This window comes from Haliotis cracherodii, unplaced genomic scaffold (genome assembly GCF_022045235.1).
Source record: "Haliotis cracherodii isolate W230 unplaced genomic scaffold, xgHalCrac1.p SCAF_4, whole genome shotgun sequence".
Classification (NCBI taxonomy): domain Eukaryota; kingdom Metazoa; phylum Mollusca; class Gastropoda; order Lepetellida; family Haliotidae; genus Haliotis; species Haliotis cracherodii.
The window spans coordinates 73,286,394-73,306,507 of NW_027266297.1; the positions used below are offsets into that span (position 1 = coordinate 73,286,394).

Below are 20,114 nucleotides of genomic sequence, written 5' to 3' on the forward strand. Positions count from 1 at the left end.
TATATACAGTAAACTACGGTTATAACGACGACCACGCTTATAACGAACTAACGGATATAACGAAGTAACTTTTTAGTCCCGACTATATGCTGAAGATATGCTGTATATATGCTTATAACGAATTACGGTTATAACGAACTAAAATTGGTAGTTCCTTTGAGTTCGTAATAACCTTAGTTCACTGTATACTGAACCAAATTAAAAACTTCACAATCCCAAAATTTTAACATTTTGACCAGTTATCATTGTGGGCCCTTATTGTGTATGTAAACAGTGAGTGAGTGAGTTGGGTTTAACGCCGCTTTTAACAGAATTCCAGTTATATCGCGGCGTGTCAGCTTAATGTGGGAGGAAAGCCCGAAGTGATGCAGGTCTCAGACGTTTATCACTTCGGTGAAACCCACGAGCACGGGTATGGTGCTGACAAACCTAGAAGCATAATCGTGGCGAACCGGGATTCGAACCCACAATCATAGGTTTCTGGCGTGCCCAAGGGACGCAACTCTGCACAGCGAATCGCGCCGCCTTAAACGACTGGGCCACCCGTGCCCCCTATTTAAACAGTAATGGCCACGTATTGTCTTCAGATAACATCCGTTTTTGTGCAGGTGAATCGACCAAAATCATGTGCACAGCACTATAGTGGCAAAAGTGTTTTTTCACGTGCAACTGGTCACGTGGCCATAATACCGCACGTGTTTTCAGCCATACTTGTTAGCAGTCATTAACAAAAAAGAAATACACAAGAAAACAACAGTCTTTACGGCCATTTGTCATGCCACGCCTTTCAAATGTGCAACGTGAACGTGCCATCGGCATGTTGCAGACGGGAACGCCCGTAGCTGAAGTCGCAAGGTTGGCGGTTGTAGTCGACGGACTGTTTATGATTTACAGACGCGTCTACAACAAACGGGTACCACCTCTGATAGCCCTCGGTCAGGTCGACCACGTGAGACGTCACATGCAGAGGATCGTCAGATTGTCTTACGTCACCTCCGTAACCGATTTTTGAAGGCTACATCAACCAGAAATGAACTGTTTAGGGGTACACTGAGTGCACAAACTGTTCGAAACCGTCTGAGAACTGCTCACCTTCAAGCACGACGGCTATACTGCGGGCCGATTCTGACTCAATTACACAGACATCAACGTCAATTGTGGGCACAGCGACACTTACGATGGACTCAGAGGAGTTGGAATCAAGTCGTCTTCAGTGATGAATCCCGATTTAATCTTCGATTTGCTGATTGTACGGCGAGGGTGTGGGGGCGTCGTCATGAACGTTACGCGCAGTGTTTCGAGGCGGAAGTGTCGTGGTGTGGGGTGCTTTCTGTGGCAATGTACGTTCCAGGCTTCTTGTCATCCGTGGCACCCTCAACGCTGCTGCTTACCGCAACCAGGTACTGGAACTTCTGCCTTTTATGGCAGCACATGGACCCGGTTTGATCTTCCAACACGACAATGCCAGACCCCACACAGCAATTCTGACATTTCCTTCAGAAAGCGGGAGTCAGCATCATGGACAGGCCGTCAAGGTCTCCCGACCTCAATCCCATCGAACACGTCTGAGACGCTCTTGGCAGAAGTCTGCGCACTCTCCAGAACCAACCACAGAATTTGCAAGATCCTGGCACCATTTTACAGCAACAATGGCGTCGTCTTCCCAATCATGTGTTCACAAGCATCACAAGGTCCATGCGGAAGCGTTGTGTGGCAGTTGTAAACGCACATGGTGGCCATACACGCTACTGAACTTGTGTGCCATCAGATTCTCGTGCTTGGGATGATTTAAACTGTTGATGTTATTACCGAATACCTACCGCAGGTGCTTGGAACAGATTATGGTTACCACCGTTAATTAAAATCCTTCTTTGGACATTTGTCCGTTTTATATCATATATGGGATTACTTTTAGAAATGTGAAGTTTTGAATTTGACTCAATATACATCTTTAAAACTTAAAACAGCAACAGCTGATCTCGGATGAAGTAAAACATTGGATTTAACGTGGCACTTCCAATATGAGCCTACTAGTTTATTTTTGTTGTTCTTTTACGATTTTTCACATCAGCCTGCAGCTACACTTTATCATCCCAAACTGGCTCCAACAGGAGATTTGGCTTGGGTGACATCAAACAATATCTACATTGTAGATATTGCTGCCATGAAATTGCATCGCAATGCTTTGCAGACCATTGTGATCATTGGTTACCATGACGTAACAATCAAATGACACCAATAATAGCCCTGCTACTAAGGCTGTTAGCAGTACTTTTTACACTTAAGACTTATTACTGTCTACAAACTGAAGAAGTTTGAAGAATGATGTAGGATGATAAATAAAATCTCAGCCTCGTGTCTTTTGAAGACACTCGGGTGAGATTTCTATATTTGTACTATGATCTCCGTCCCATAGGGTTGTACACAGTGTGAAGTCCTGTCCGTCAGCATTACGGTGAAACTCCTGTCCTGTGCTCCAGTTTACAGAGGACGCCCTCAGATGAACGCGTCGTCTAACATTGACGTTACCTAGGCACATCCATGCTTTCATCTGTTGCATTGGAAAACACATGGTCCAAACAGAAATGGAGTGGCAAATTCATAGAATGATAAATGCAAACTTAAGTCTCTATCATTGATCACTGCTTCTCTAAAACAAAGATATAATTTTTCATTTGTAGATTCCTTGCAAGCCGAGGACGTGGGTGTCAAGACTTGTCACACTGTCAAAGATGGGAGCGTATGTATTTCACTGCATGGTATTACTTTTTGAATGATTATGTATATGTAAAAGCGAAAAAGAATTTACTACCAAAACATTTAGGGACAATGATTAGGGTTTTGTTTAGTATATAAACATGCAGACTTGATTCATATTTTTACAGCTCGATATACAGGGGCTAGGGCAAACTTTATTTATCAGCATATTGAACAATGTTTCTACTCTTATTTATCAAAATAAGGTATTTTACCGTCCTTTTTTTTTATCGTTTTGGGCATGCATTTTGTCTTTATGCGCCTTTAATCTGACTTATGATTCACTAAATCTGTTCATGACGTGCGCATTTTTTTAAATGACTCTTCTGGAAACCTTAACGGGAACAGAATATGAAATCAGAGTATGTCAGAGTAGATATCTCCTCATATACAGGAGAAATATGAAGATCATATTAAACGATGCAAAAACATTCGCGAAATATAAAATATCTACTATTGTAGCGCAAAAATCAGTATGTTGTTGTGGATGTAAATCTGGAAGTGGATGTACGCATGGTGTAGCGTGGTGTTAAGGCGATAGTGTGCATGATCGTTAGCGTACGTTTGGACATACATATGGACAAGAATGTAGATGTGATTGTGGACGTGTACGTGGATATGGACATGGACGTGGACATGGACGTGGAGGTGGACGTGGATATTGACATGGATGTGGACATGGGTGTAGATGAGGATTTTAATGTGGGTGCGGACGTGAACATGAACGTAGACGTGGATGTAGACGTGGATGTAGACGTGGTAGTGGATGTGGAAGTGGACGTCAGTGTGGACGTTGATATGGACGTTGATCTGGATGAGGATGTGGATGTTGGTGTGGATTTGGACATTGATGTGGACGTGGATGTTGATATAGACGTTGACGTGGACCTGGATGTAGATGTGGATGTAGATTTTGACGTGGACCTAGATGTGGATGTGGACGCGGATGTTGACGTTGATGTGTACGTAGATGTAAATGTGGATGTGGACGTGAACGTGAACGTGAACGTGAGTGTAGTCGAGGATGTGGACGTGTGTGTGGATGTGAATATGGATATGGACAAGGATGTGGACGTGGATGTGGATGTGGACGTGGACGTTGATTTTGACACGGATGTAGACGTGCATGTGGACGTGAATGTGGATGAGAATGTGGATGTGGATGTGGATGTGGGTATGGACATGGATGTGGATGTGGGTATTGATGTTGATATGGATGTGGACGTGTATAGATGTGGATATGAGTGTGGATGTGGACGCAGACGTAGATGTGGACGTGGATGTGGATGTGGATGTGGACGTGGATGTGTTTATCTTCACCATACCAAGGAGGCAAGATATAAAAGATAGTTTGAACAATATTCACTTGTGAATTTTCAGCAAGCTGTCAAAATCTAGGGTCAGATTCCTTCCACCCCAAGAACCACACAACACTGTCCGCAGTCATAACTACACACCACTTGTCTCACAGGCAAATGATACTTGGACTGAACAAACCATTGCTGATGTAACTGGCCCATCAGAACAAACATTACGTAAATGTGTTGGACAGGATGGAGAAGAAGACGAAGGTATTTATCCCCGTATTATGGGTTTTTGGATGCTTAAGAAACATTCACAGTTTTCTCTCTAATCACATGAACAACTGTAAAACATCACATTCACTTTTAATAGACATTTTTTGGTTACAACAAGCCATTGTTTCCAATGTATGTGTGATGCTACACCCTCGGTTAAAGCGCGAGTAACAGATAATCAGTTTCGTTCACTTCATCCTGGTCATAGGTTTTGACCTCAGTGCAAGTCCAGTGCAAATCCTTATCTTGCTCAGGGGTCTAGAAAAGGCATCTAAAATATTTCCAGGATCACTGGACCCGCTAAGTACATACAGCTTGAAAACAGAGACGGACATAATCTCTGTTAACGAGGAGGAGCCTGCCCTAGTCGTACAACCCGGGGGACATTTTGTAAATGCAAAAACAATGAAGCACAAAGATTTTAGAGGACACCAAGTAAGGGCACGACACATACACTCGACCAGTAAGTACATACTCTTCTCTTTAAACAACAAACTGCAGCAGAAAATATATGTTTGGTAATGCTAGGGGGCACGTAATCAATTTCGACAGATTCTCAAGACTTATACTCAGGAAATCCGATCAAATTTTACGTATTAAATATTCCATTGGGACAAACAGGAAAAGATTCGTTTAGGCATTTGAATATTTTTGATTTGGTTTGTCTGATTAATGATTAATACCTAATGTAGGTATCTGATATAACACATTAAAGTTGATATTGTCAGCTTAATACATAGAATACATTATGGAGTTAACGTTTAACTTAATGTTAACTTTCAAATATTGAAAATATATTTAGTGTTATTAATCGTGAGTGACCTAAAACAATTTACAAGTACCCCTTCCCCCTTCCTCCTAATACCTCCTGCTATTAAAATGTATTGTCCAATCCTTTCAGATCCTGCCATGGGCGAGTGGAGTACACAGAAACTTATCTCTCAATGGCAAACTCCTAATTTGCAAGATGAAATTAAAAAATGCATTCTGTCACAGAAAATCCACAAACTCAAAACACAATCTAAAATGGCTGAAATGTCTAAGTTTCTTTTACTGGATGACGAACATATCAGGAAAGTTGTCTTGACATGTCTTCGACAGTTTGTGTATGCCAGTGAGGACAATGTCAACGTTGAAGAAATAACTGCAGTCGAAGAGAACATCTGGAAGAGTCTGAGTCAGTACCAGGATCATGTGTTTGACCTTGGAATCCTCAACCTCATGCTGTTCAGTTGCCTGCTGTGTAACCCTGACAGATCAGAGGAAACAGTGGAGAAACTGACTGAGATATCAGCGACCAGAAAGGAGAGCATTGAAGACTTAATCAAGGAAAAGAGGTGCACAGCAGCCCATGATCTTCTAAAAGCAATGCTACATTACCATCAAGTGTTTCCTAAGCGTTTAGTTCGGAAGAGTGGCTTGGTCTTCGGCAGTGAAGTCAAGAATGCCTCTTATATAAATAAACAGGAATCATTGACCCTGGTGAAAAAAGCACACTTCTGTGACACATTCACACATCTCTTCTCCTTATTGAAACAGGTATTTGAATAGTTTTCTGTTTGAAATGTACAAAATATGACAAATGTACAAATGATATTTAAATGAACACACAAGGCCAATTAGAAAGTAGTCAAATATAACAAATGTGTGTTTGTTTGTTTGCTTGTTTGTTTAATGCCGCACTCGGCAATATTCACAGCTATGTGACGGCGGTCTGTAAATAATCCAGTGACTGACATCATGAGCATCAATCCACGCAATTGGGATCGATGACATGCATCAACCAAGTTTGCGAACCTGACCACCCGCTCCCGTTAGTCGCCTCTTACGACTAGCATAGTCGCCTTTCACGGCAAGTATAGGTTGCTGTAGACCTATTATACCCTGGATCTTCACGGGTCTGTAACAAATGTACAGATATAAGTACATTTGATTTGAGTCCCATCCGGGATTCGAACCAACACTCCCAGAATGAGGCACCTAATCGCCAACACACAAAGTCAGCGATCTAACCCATTCAGCCACCGAGGATTCCATGCATGAACATGGAGTATGGGTTTCTAATACCGGTTTGGGCTCCACCCAAAAATGTACTAGTATCTGTGCTTAACTATTAAAGTGTTATCCCAAACATACCTTTTGTTACATATTTAAATGTAAATATTATTCAAAAATATTATATAATTGTACATCAGAAATATATTAAATTTCTTTTTCAAGACTATGGTACCTGGCTGCGAAAAGACTCTGGCATATATGAAGTTCGTATATTGTGCCCTGCTTGGAGGACAATGTCCACGTGGGATACAAGCCATGAGGATGTTGCTGGTGACGGGATGTATCCATTCCTTGACGAGTGCTTTCAATAAAGGTAAAGCTTGTTTGTTGTTGAACGTCGCACTCAGCAGTATACCAGCTATTTGATGGCGGTCTGTAAATAATCGAGTCTGAACCAGACAATCCAGTGATTGACATCTACCCAATTGGGATACGATGACATGCATCAACCGTTAGTCGCCTTTTACCACAAGCATGGGTGGCTGATTACTCTTTCTTACCCAGATCTTCACGGTAACTAAGCCACAGACATGATGTGTTTCATTGCTCTGTGTGCACTATCCGTGTGATAGTAAACTGACTAGCAACAGAAAGTAAGTATCGGAATTTGATCAATACTTTTGTTTGTTTTGTAACTAATTTTAATTTAACATTAAGTATCTTGAAACGATTATCTAGATATGTAGATGACTCCAAGCACACAAGTGCAGAAAAAATTATATTGTCCTCTTGAAAAAATACCTTTGCTTCATCTTGTTGAAAAAAGATATACCAAAAACATAGTTTTAAATCATTGTATCTGGTTTTGAAGCTTTAGGTCATAGTTTCGTAAAGGCACATTATAATGCGTGTCTGTAAGCAGGGCGATTGATCTATTAGGAATAAAAAAAATAATCACCTCCTGAATATTGTTGTAGGTGACGTTCAAATAGGTGATGTGAAAGAAACCTGTAAGACCGACCTGACTGAGTTCATCACAAGAACAGTTGAGGAGCTGAGAACATCATCTCTTCCCTCGCTGCTGTCCTGTTTCCGTGTCTCCAACAACAGAGTGTGTCGAGAGAATCGACTTCAGTGTCTCCTTCAAGAGACACTACCTCTGTTGTGGCATCCAGGACTGTCAGTAAGGGAGCAAATACATGACCTCCAGGAACATATTGACGAGCTCCTGCTGCAGAAGGTAGTTCAGCAGGAGATTGAGAGAGGCCAGGCTTATGCTGGACTGCATATTGATTACGAAGTCAGTGAAAACAGATCTCAATTCCGAACATATAACGGACGGATGGGGACACAGAAAGTCCTTATTCATGCACATAAACCTGATTTTGACCACTTTTATTGTCCCACATTTTATGAACACATTAATCAAGACATGAGAGATAATATGCACAATTTTGACATGTTGCGCAAACTGAAGAGCCATGATAACTTGGTTGAACTGTATGCCTACAACGTGACGTCAGTCCCCATCTACTACATCGTGGAGGACTGTCTGGAGATGACGCTTCAGCATCATGTTCTACAACGGAGGACGAGCATTGACTGGCTGACAGATCTTGAACTGTGTGACTTTCTCATGGAAATCACAAGTGGACTGATGGCACTCCACAGGCAGAAGGTTCTGTTACGTGATCTGACGCTGAATAACATGTTCCTTGTAAGGAATAGAGTGAAAATAGGAGATCTTAGTGTGGCTTGTAGTTTCCAGTCAGACCAGTGTCCTGAAGTAAGAGGTGTGTGGATTTTGTTTCTTTCAAATAATATTCTGCTTTAGACTCCAAAGAGTCAATATATTTAATCTTTGTTCATAATTGAATATCAATTGAGATATCAAATACATATATTCTTGAATGGTGCCAACCCTTGGCAACCTTTATATACTAATACTAGTTTAGCTACCAACATTATTTCCATGGTCTAGATTTCTACCCTGGAGCCATTCCAACCCGGTGGACATGCCACGAGGCGTGGCTGACTGGATCGTTCACTCCCCAGTCAGACATATGGGCCCTGGGGCTCGTCATCTACACCCTGTGGACCCATGGCTGTGACCCTTTCACAGAATACTACAAAGACAGCACGGAAGAAATCATGAGAATGGTATTAAGCATAACTGAAAGTGAAAGTCGAGCAAACACTTTAACCACTAGGCTACCCCACCGCCCTGTCATCATATGTGTTCATATGAATGAGAATATTACCATGGACAGTTCAACAGTTCAACATATTTTGGACTGTAACTGTAATATAGGTATAGGTGCAGACAGTATAAATATATGGTAAAAAATAATCTCGGGTCAAGGACTTGCTTACAGTTAGATTTTGTTTTGAAATTCAGAATATTGTTTTTTCCCACTCATTTTAGCCTTTCTTCTCTACTTCATCATGCAATTAATCCATAACAGAATAAAAGTAATTCGCATGAACATGTCCAGTGACGCTCATGACAGGTTTCATTAACTTAATAATTTGTCATTTGCTCTGGACCCCAGAGCACCCTTGGCATTGCTGGGTCTTTGGTCTCACTGTTTATGATTCACTTGTTCTCAAGGTGATGTTTGAAAACATCCTCCCCTTTCAATGGCTATGCATCCCAGACGAGATGTACACCTTGTTGACCCGGTGCATGAGGAAGGTCACCGCTGAAAGGATTGAGCTCAGTCTGTTCAGGGACACTCTACAGACATATATGGACCAACTGAAGCCGGATCCGACATACAGTAATATATTATGCTTTCTTGCGATAAGGTGGAAATGAAATAATGTTTTAGTGAACGCATAAACATGAAGTTAATATTACCCTGTTGAAATTGTAGACCTACTTAGAACTTAAATGCAAATTAGATAGAATTGGCTGATAGCGTGACATAAACCAATGTCCAAAAGAAACGATACCACACATTTTTCTAAATATTTTATTATGAAGAGTTAATTTTCGTCTGAAAAGGTACTTTTGCGTATCCTACGTTCCAAACCAAACGTATTCGGTCGATAAAACCGGGAACATTTGATCAATTGAGAAAAAAGCGTGCAATTTGCCCAAATGACGTTCCGTCCCGTAACACGAAATGCACTTGCATATCTTCTGTATAAAACTGCTGACCCGACACGTTGGGATCACAGCAACAAAAAGCACACAAAAGAAATGCCACATTTGACAGCGATTGAGAGAGAGAGAGAGACGTAGGAATGCTCCAACAGGGAGCTACGCACCGCGACGTTGCCAGAAGGTTAGGATGCGCGCATAACCTTCACCAGGTTAATGCAGCGGTTGCGTCACACAGGTCGGACATCAGACAGGCCGAGAACCGGGAGACCACGGGTGACCATGCCTATTGAAGACCGCCACATCCGGGTACTTCACCTTCGGAACCGCTTCGTAACGGCGACGTTAACGGTACGGACGGCACTGGGACACGTGATAAGTCGACAAACCGTGTTCAGGAGACTGCGGGCACATGGTATCCGAGCACGTCGCTCGTACCGTCTCAACACCGACTCAACAGACGGATATGGGCAAGGCGACTTCGACGGTGGCAACGGTGGAACTTGGCACGTGTCATGTTTTCTGACAAAAGCAGATTTTGCATCTTCAGGAACCACGGCCGGCAGCGTGTGTACCGAAGAGTAGGTGAACGTTTGGCACCGAACTGCATCCATCAAGTCAGGCCATATGGAGGCGGAGGTTTAATGGTTTGGGGTGGAATCTGCGGTGACGTCAAAACGAGACTCCTCGTTATTCGAGGAAACCTGGATGCGCAGCGTTATTGTGATGACATCTTACAACCAGTTGTGGTGCCATTCATCCAACAACAGCCTAATGGTATCATTTTCCAGCACGATAATGCAAGGCCTCACACGGCAAGGCTGACCCAGAACTTCCTAGCAAACGCCAACATTCACGTTTTACCATGGCCGGCATGTTCACCAGACATGAACCCAATCGAACACATGTGGGACATTCTCGGCCGCAAAGTCAGGAATCGCCCTGTGCCTCCAGTTAACCTCCAGGAATTGGAACAATGCCTCCTCCATGAATGGCAACGCATCCCCCCCAACGTCATCAGACGTCTGACGTCATCAGCCCGTAGACGTGTACTAGCGTGTATTGACGCTCACGGTGGACATACCCGGTACTAACGTGACTTTGAGACGTGTGTTGTGACATTTTCCACACTTGACTCATCAACTGTGTTCAAATGAAATTTACATTTTTGACCCCCGCGTCTTTACATGTCTGTCCTCATGATTTTAAAGGATTGATTACAATGAATTTTTGTACACATACTGTGAAAACATTACTCACAAGTCATATACCAATTTGAAATGTCTGTATCGTTTAGTTTTTTTGGAATGTCCTTTCAAACACGTGGTATCGTTTCTTTTGGACATTAGTTTATATTGCAATTAGCTTGAAAGGAATCTTTACAACTTACAGCAAATAACAGGGCTATGCATGACATCTTCTCCAATACTTGCAGGCGAGACAGTTGACACGTCATTTGATGTGATAGTGAAGAAACACATGTTCTATCCCGTGCTGTGTCCACGACAAATAATGCGGAACCATGTGCCGGAGAAGGTAAAACACAAGCATTTCAACACCTTGCATGGGCGGCATAATTTATGATAACTGTCCACTTGATGTTTTCTAATACAGCTTTTACACAATTTTCATACCTCTCATGTATGTTATAATAAGAGCATATATTCCTTTCCTTAATCATACAAAATCTCCGCTGAAAGCATGATTCCAACTATATGATCAGCATTAGTGTTTATGAATCGCTATCAAAAAGTAAACGAATAGAATAAAACAGTGGAACAAATGGTAGAAGTGTAAATACGAAAATATGGTCACTGATGCATCAAATCTCGAGGCGTCATCCATACATCTCACATAAAACGTTTTGTGTGCTTTACTGAGACCTAGAATGATGTAACCTTGATCCAACAACTTTTTATCAAAAGTTGTATGACGCTCTTGATGTCTTTATGAAAAGAGCATGCTCGACTGTGCCTCAAAAGTTGTGGAATTGAAAACACCAAAGGCTGGAATTGCAGGCATATTGCTTGACATAAAGTGAAAGTTGAAGATTGGAAAGTTAAAATCATCCCTTGCCTTGTGGAGAGCATTTTGTCACTCTGATTCATAAGGAACGTTGAGATTGTATAGGGGTTGTTTGTTTTGTGTTTCAGGGAGTTCCAGGATACATTCATGAATTTAGAAAAGGTAAATAAATTTACAATTTGCGTGAGGCACGATTTTTGTTCTTTTTAAAGTTATTGTCTGTCCGATGGTACACCCAAGTCATGCTAAATTAGCTTCCTGCAATTGTCACACTTAGGCCATGCCATGATTGGGTCACATATATATGCCATATCAATAACAATGCTTAATTAATATATCATGTTTTAGTGCTAGTTGTGTGAAAGAACAATTACATTTTGTTTCCAAAACGAGTGTCTGTTATATAAGGATGTGCATGAAAGCACATAAATACATACTGAAATACATTGCAGTGAAGGAACGGGGATATGTGAACATGAGGAGCGATGCGTGGATAGCTTCAAGGATACCTGCAGTGACCCAGACGGAACTGATGGCTTCGGATGACATCAGACTGGTAGGTCTACCTGAAATAATTTGTTGTTACTTCTATATACTTTTTGGAAACATTATATTGTTTGTTTTGTCTTTACTTCATTTATAGAATCTGAATCCCGAAGGAGGCATCACAGTAGAAGAGATCATGACAGAGGAATTTGTGAAGCATACAGTTCCCGATTTGACTGCTGCCGGCTTTCGCCAGATCCGAGTTGATTGTCACACCAAAACGGAGCCTCATGGACCTGGATTCTATATACAAGTATGACACCAAAACGTCCCTGCAAATTATTTTAATAACATTTGAACTTTCTGCTAACGTCAACAGTTCAAAATGGAATTTCTGGTCGTCAAATACTCAATAACACCCATGAATATGAAATCGCATAGATTTTATCTCTTGTAAGGGAAGAGTTGTCTTATCCCTTGTTTTTATTTGATGGTAATTGACAACATGGGAATTCCATGGCATGTCACAAAAACACAGCATACCCATCGTTTATGTGAGGTGAGGTGACTTGAGGTGAAGTGACATGGGGTTTCACGTAACTTCAAGATACGTGTGTGTATGATTATTTGTACCACTGCTAACCACTAAGATACCATGACACAGTTTAACGTGGATATCCCACTCAGACACATTAAACTCCGATCTTTCCAGTGCTTGATTTATCCCCCTAATGCCAAGTGGCAGGCTGTAACAAGTAGCTTCTGTTAATGTTAAAATCACACGGCCAGGGTCTCCCGATCTCTGATCAGGCACTCTATCCACTACACCACGGAGTCAGTTGAGGTTTATGTGAAATGAATGTTATGCAGTGTATACAGGATTTCCTATTTTCTGTTCTCACCAACAGCATAGGCTTTACCCCGACTGTGACACCCTTGACGATGTTGCTGGTTCCCATGGACTTGATGCCAATTTTTTAATAGGGTGCAGTGGATTCATAGAGAAATACATTCACCTATGTTTGCAAGTAGCAGAGGCACTTAAGGACTTCCATGAGAAGAAATGGCTTCACCGAGACCTTAGAGCAAAGAACTTCTTGGTCAACAAGTCCACGTGTGAAGTGAGAATCTATTTTGTTAAGTTCTTTGTACTTCTCATTTCACTCTATATTGACAATTGGCATAGTTTCAGTTTCACATGAAATCAATAATGGTTCCCTGAATCATTAGGTGGCTTGTTCAGTGTATGGTCAAGTAAAAGTATGGTCACTCTGCAATTATTGAATAATACCGATATCAAAATCTTCATATGATAATAAATGCCTTTTCATTGTATACTTTTAATACTTGTTTCACTTTTCATCAATGAAGTTCAATATTGTATCCACAATTATGTTTGCACATCAAGTTTAACTCATAATATTGTTTTTGTACCATGGTCATGTCAGTTTTATGTCTCATTTGTGTTTGATTCCCAATTGGTTTTCATTCAAGGTTTACGTCAGTCGTGTTTGCAGAATGAAGAAGCTCTCACAAATATCGGACATTGCCTTCAGCATCCCTTCAAAGGAGAGCACAAGGTGGTAAGTATAACTTCCTAATATAATTTGTTGTGAAGCAAAACGCTAAAGAAAAGCGAAGGCAGGTATGTCTGACGAATTGTCTCCCCTGTACAACGTGACAATGTGACAACGCATCCAGCGTATCTGGTATCATACCCCTACACAGAAGTAGACTGAGTACTTTTGTGCAAAAATATAAAGGTTCTATGAAGACTGGGGTAAGAAATGAAATGTCTTTGAGTGCTGGCTAAGCACCGGTACAGTTCAGTTTTTTATATGACTTCGATAACTTCAATAAGATCTTTTCAATTGAAAATGAAACATATGATAGATTCAAATTATGGGTATTGTTTCCTTTGCTCGACAGTTTATAACATTGAATAGCAATCTATTGACTTTTGACAGTTGAATGCCTCAAATTAATACTCAGCAGTCAACCTGAACATAAACTTATTTCAATGAATTAAGTTGTAGTAGCAACAATTGTAATTGCAAGTACAAGGTTGCCTCTTTTTAAATAAAGTAAACAATCCCTCATTCTATAATAGGCTCCCCCCAGAGACGCTGATTGACAACATCTACTCGGCTCCGGGAGACGTCTACATGTGGGCCATGATGACGTTTGAAGTGCTTCAATCGTATGACCTGCACAGCACCAATCCATCCAGGACGAAGGTTCTCCGTGTGCCCTACTGCATGTTGAAGGATAAGGAGGTTCGCATTGATTTCAGGGGAACAAGTATTGTTTTGATATCTTGCACCAATGCCATCTCTAAACTTTCTTACCAAATATTAAATGCTAGTGTACTGAATAACATTGTCGTTATTGTTGAATTAGTGTGTCTATGTGATATGGAAGGTGAAGCTTTGTTATAATAATTCTTTGAGATTTGATAGAGGTTAATTCCCCCGTGTGTTGTCGTACAATAAATATCATATATTAGGAATAATACTTGTATTCTGGGAGTCTATGTCGGGCATAATGCCTTCTTTCTCTGACAAAATATGAAATTTACAAAATGGAAACACATAAGGATAATAATAACTTTATCTGCACAAATCAAAGTTTACGTTAAAGTGAAGTATTTTTAGAAATAGAGAATGAACAAAATACATGAGTGGCAAATGACTTGCAGCCATGTTGGTTTACATATAAGCACTCACGCATCGGGAAACCTAAAGTAACGTTTATGGAATGTCATGCAAAGATCTTTTAGTAAGTTAGCAGCACATCTCTCTATACATTTATCAGAAGTATTTCCTGCTAGGGGACATGTTTATCGGATCGTGATACCACGTTTATAGGCTGGTTTATCCAAACCATAACACTATCCATGTTATGATATTTCTGTTTTAGCTTATCATGGCAAAGCAGAATGGAGACTCTCCTACCAAGCCAGACATATGTCCAGAGTGGTTGTACAACCTCCTGCAGAAGTGTTGGCGTCCAGACAGAACTCAGAGGCCAACCATCGCAGATGTGGTGCAGGTCCTACGGGAAAAGTGAGTTTTCTTTGTTGGATTCTATTGGCAATGATGTGAAACAGTTAATATCAGAGTGAACGAAACATTTTTATCTTGAAACTCTGACTGAAACTATATTCTATCACAAATAAATAAAAGCAACAAAACCATTTCCATAACCAAAACACAATCTCCATAAGAGTCATTTGTACGATTCCGATTATATGAAACTTTATGATAAGCAACTGAGCATGTGTCCTGCCCCACCGGTGGCATCAGTCACAAAGACAAGTCATTTGTCCACCTGAAAAAAACATGTTTAACCCTGTTTTAACCCTGATCTATGAGCAAGGAGCGCACCTATCAATACTTCCATCCAGGGTTACAAGTGAAACGAAAAATGATCCAACATGACGTTGGCTAAGTACGTATCATGGCTGTGTACTCACAGTCCCTCCAAAGCAGTGGAATGATCACTCTCCAGAACAAACAACCCCTGTGTTTAAATATATTTTACATAAACAAATTACAATGTTACATGGACAATTTCCAATATGTTATAAATAACACAAAACCCCAAAGGGTTAACTTAATGATAACTCTAACATTGCACAGTGGAGTTTTGAATCAACAAACTCAAATTTATCCATTCCAAATTAGTGTTTGTATTGCAATGTCATTTTACATTTTCTGAGTTCCAAGATACAATATTTGTATTTGTTCACAAACACTCTCTGCAGTTGTGACGGGCGTATAGCGCATACAGGCTATAAAACAGTGAGGCGTGGTATAATGTGACATCTATACAACAAATAAACCTCAGTCTTGAAATATCCAGCCTTGAAACAGTCATTTGTTGTGTTGTTTAGTTTTATATAGTCATTAAATGTTGAAACCCTGATCAAACGACTATTAATCAAGAGTCGCTTTTTGAAATCTTCTTGGGAAAAGCATGCTCGATTGCACCTGAATAACTGTAGACACCAAAGGTGGACATTCTGCTCCAGGTAAAGTTGACTGTTCCCTTCACATGAAGAGTAATTAGGTAATGCTTATTTACTTCTACTGTCATTGTGTTTTCTGCTTTTGTATTCAATTCACTTTTCTCTTTTAGCCTCCGTGATGCCATAACTTGCCACCAGAGAAGGATGGAATTGAAGCAGGATATGGCCCCATTTCTACGTGCAGGAGATCCACCAAATGTGTGTCAAAGATCTCGAGTCTCACCTTTGAAAAGGTTGGGAAAATTTAGGCGAACTGTAAAAGGTATCATTAATAGACTTCGCAATAACCCTGAAGAAGACAATACTTATGATGACTGCGAACACCCTTTATACAGCCAGGGAAATATTTATGAATCACTAAAGGTACCACAAGCTACCACATCTGAACACAATGATCACTTGAGTACTGATGTTGTACGGCTTAGGTCTCATCGAGGTCGGAACAAAACAAGACGTCGAACTCAGAGGTGGATGATACTTTCTCCATTCACCAGTGCTTCATCTTCTACTCCCTCAAACACAACGCGAAGGCTCAAAAAGAGGCGGAAAAGACGCAGCTCATCTACTCAAGTGAAAAGTTTATTTCATGTCGAGCCAGAAGGGAGAGATAACTTGGCTTTCAATGATACGGGAGATGAAAGTGTATCAGGTACAAATGAACATTTGCGTCAAGAAGACAGTTTGGAGCTTGGAGAGCCTAGGATACTGTCTTCTTCAGTTCAAAGGAGAGAAGAAACTTTGCGGTTGAGTCTTAACATTGTGAATGGAGATACTGGTGATAACCACCCTCCAAAACCAAATGGAGCTACCCACAGCATCACTGGTGTATCACCACGTCCAAGAATGAACGAGAACACAGGCATTGTGAATTTGAAGAGAAGTACTGTATACCATAACTGGACGTTTCAGCCAGCTCCTATGAGTCCAGACTACCTGAGAGTTGAGGAAGAAGATGATGGTTATCTGCGAGCCATAGTTGATGCACAATGTACCACATTCAACGAAGATGATGTGTAACATGACGGGCCTTGTAGTAGTTGTCAGGATTGACATAAAAACTCCCTGTGTAGGACGGAGTTGGTACATGAGTGACTGTCAACTGACCCTCACCCCTGTCCTCTTTATTGGTCATACCTATATGACATGGAGATCAATGAACTGCCTAACTTTAACCATAACTATAACTATAATTTAACCCTAACCATAACCCTATCTCTAGGCCTAACCCTTACCCTGATACTATCTCTTACCCTAACCCTAACCCAAACACTACCCCTACCCTTAACCCTATCCCTAGTCAACACCAACCCAACAAAAATTGTAACATACCCAAAACTAACCCTAACCCTAACCCTGATAGCATTAGTCAAAGCAATATGACATATCAAATATCAATATCCAAGTGCTCCTACAATTGCTGCAATAAGTAATATTGACAGGTTATAAAGTATATCGTTGACCCGTATTTACACTGCATATAAAATGTATAAATAAACAAACCAAGTATTACACTATCAATTGCTCATGCCATACTAATAATGAATACATGATACCATTTAGAAAGTGGTCAAATGTAACAAATCTTATATTTGGGTTTACACTCTCTTTGTAAAATACAGATTCTAGTACTTTTTGGGTTGATAGCTTTTGGCTATGTGATCCGTGCCAATTTACACTTGTCAGAGGGGTACACAAAGTATGTGATCTTGACTACCATTTTTGTGGAAGCCTCGGTGGCTAAGTTGGTTAGATCGATGACTTTATGTGCTGGCAATTAGTTACCTCACTCTGAGAGTGTGGGTTCGAGTCCGGAATAGGACTAATAACCAAATAACCCAAAAGGTACTAGAATCTATTTTACAAAGAGAATGTAATCCCAAATATAACATTTGTTATATACTAATGATCATAAGATCAGTGCCTAATATGCCAGGTCCACATTGATATATATACTAAAATACACGACTTTGCATATGATATATATTATGTCCGGTGAAGAGATAGCATGCCCTTACTGTAAACCTGTATGCTTCCTGGATAAACATAGCCAACAGCGGTATCTGACATGAACTCTGAGAGAGAGAGAGAGAGAGAGAGAGAGAGAGAGAGAGAGAGAGAGAGAGAGAGAGAGAGAGAGAGAGAGAGAGAGAGAGAGAGAGAGAGAGAGAGAGAGAGAGAGAGAGTGCGTAAGGAACCCCATTTAATCAAATATGTTTTCAATACCCTGCACGGCGGCAAAAGAAAGTATACACAGGTGTTTAATGGTGTTTGGAATTAAAATAAACAAGAAATAGTTATTCGATGGTGATGTATTTGATATGGATGTATGCATCATATCAGTGAGTATCTCACAATAGGTGACATGACGTTTAAAGGAAAATGGGGATCACTGTACACAGTAACACTATGGGACGCCATCCCTGTAGATCTGACTGTTGTGGTTGCCACAGTTATTGACAATTCCGGCCGTTTGATACCACAAATTCCTCCCGGGTAACTGAAAAAAATCTTTAGCGAATTTTCATTCTGCACATGCATCTTTTGAACCAACAGGTTGTGTTTTAGGCCTCAGGTTTGCATTGTTTTGGCAACTATTTTCAGCTGGCAATCATAGGCAATGTCTATTTTCATTATAAGGGTATCAGAAGCGTAGACGCTGATATAGTTTTCATTTGAAAGTTTTGACTTGGTGCATTAAACAAATGATCACCAAGGTCAGGTCACAGGTCTTTGACAACTATGAATTATTTAGTTGTGTTTCTGACGATATTTCAAGTGATTAGTAGATAGGTATACTGTATACATTGATTATGTGTGTTCATAACTTCAAATATCAGAGGAAGTCATGTTACCATTATGATGTACAGATATATTGAGAGTTCATGGGAGATACCCCTGCTGGCTATGTTTATCTGCATATGCTGGAAGCATTCAGGTTTAAAGTAAGGGCATGCTATCTCTTCATCGGACATAATATACATCATATGCAAAGTCTTCTATTTTAGTTATTCAGTCTATCAATTGATTGATTTAATGTGCCCTCAACGTTGTATTAAAACAAAATGAACAACCATACCAGAATTTATTGTTTTCGTTTTCAAGCTCCTCTATTAGCTGTGGTGGAAAATAATTAAAAAGTCATTTGTATTTGATGGGTCTGCTTGACAACGATCATTGGTTGGAAGGGTATGGTGACAACAAACACTGTTGTGTATTCAAATCTTGGCCAAACTGCAGTTCGTACAGAGAGTAGATTACATCTATTTCTACATAAATGAAATATTTGTTCTGTAAAGTATTCAGTGTGAGGCCATATTTAAAAAATGAGAGAGTCTCAAGGGTAGGTGTATCAACCATGTGGATGGCAGACAGACCTCTGTCACCTCAGCGGTCACTGAATAGCAACTATCGAGTTATCTTCTTGTCTCCATTGATAGATCTTGATGCATTCCTTCTGTGACTTTCCATAAGAAACTGACAATTTCACCTTTAAACATTCGTCAAAGTTGATAATTCGAATTCATAAATATATGGTGCTAGATATCCTCATGTCTCTTACATGGAGGTCATTGGACATATAGATGTACATATCACAGCATGTACTTGCCACACGTTTCTAATGGTTGGCCAGGATTTTCTTCTTGTGGTAAATAGTTGCAGTTGCTATTTTTAGACTGTGATCATGTTGAACCCCAGATCGAGGATTGATACATGATTCAAGGATTGTGTCAAACAATTGTCCACAGTACAGCTCAGCTGAATTTTGAGTTAGTGCCCACAGGTGAAATGGGCATATGCACACACCACTTGAAAGTAAGGGTTCAACAGCTTAGTCGTTCAGCGGCTGAGGTCAACTTAGATGATGCCTCGGAACTAATTGAATCCAAGGGCTTATATGTCCGGAAAGGGTCATGTGTGTGATTCATGAGAAAAAGACCCTCCAGAAATTCTGTTGTGCACAGACATGCCAACCTCGACATTAATTGTAGCCACAAAACAAGTGGATAAGTCACAGCGAACTGCAACAACAAACCCAACATAGCCCCCCTGAGAGACAACCAGTTGGCTACACTGATTGACTGTAACCCTCACAGAAACATGTTTGTTTCTTCTGTTTTGGACACTTAGACACTGG

The 20,114-nt window shown here is 40.5% G+C and overlaps 1 protein-coding gene across 4 annotated transcripts in view; it reads left to right on the forward strand.

Moving 5' to 3' along the window:
• LOC139479814 (uncharacterized) overlaps nucleotides 1–17,841 on the forward strand; it is a 34,498-nt gene extending 16,657 nt beyond the window's left edge. For 3 of the 4 annotated variants that reach the window (XM_071262697.1, XM_071262695.1, XM_071262696.1), the window contains exons 2-18: nucleotides 2,682–2,740; nucleotides 4,138–4,328; nucleotides 4,621–4,797; nucleotides 5,236–5,873; nucleotides 6,555–6,705; nucleotides 7,310–8,125; nucleotides 8,314–8,492; nucleotides 8,944–9,112; nucleotides 10,874–10,974; nucleotides 11,592–11,625; nucleotides 11,916–12,019; nucleotides 12,107–12,262; nucleotides 12,858–13,070; nucleotides 13,444–13,532; nucleotides 14,060–14,225; nucleotides 14,869–15,014; nucleotides 16,090–17,841. In XM_071262697.1, the coding sequence (XP_071118798.1) occupies nucleotides 2,733–2,740; nucleotides 4,138–4,328; nucleotides 4,621–4,797; nucleotides 5,236–5,873; nucleotides 6,555–6,705; nucleotides 7,310–8,125; nucleotides 8,314–8,492; nucleotides 8,944–9,112; nucleotides 10,874–10,974; nucleotides 11,592–11,625; nucleotides 11,916–12,019; nucleotides 12,107–12,262; nucleotides 12,858–13,070; nucleotides 13,444–13,532; nucleotides 14,060–14,225; nucleotides 14,869–15,014; nucleotides 16,090–16,996 (4,245 nt within the window). In that variant the 5' untranslated portion in view covers nucleotides 2,682–2,732 and the 3' untranslated portion in view covers nucleotides 16,997–17,841. Of the gene's footprint in view, nucleotides 1–2,681; nucleotides 2,741–4,137; nucleotides 4,329–4,620; nucleotides 4,798–5,235; nucleotides 5,874–6,554; nucleotides 6,706–7,309; nucleotides 8,126–8,313; nucleotides 8,493–8,943; nucleotides 9,113–10,873; nucleotides 10,975–11,591; nucleotides 11,626–11,915; nucleotides 12,020–12,106; nucleotides 12,263–12,857; nucleotides 13,071–13,443; nucleotides 13,533–14,059; nucleotides 14,226–14,868; nucleotides 15,015–16,089 lie in introns of those variants that run through there. The other variant, XM_071262698.1, reaches the window with a different exon arrangement.
• The last annotated feature ends 2,273 nt before the right edge of the window (nucleotides 17,842–20,114 follow it).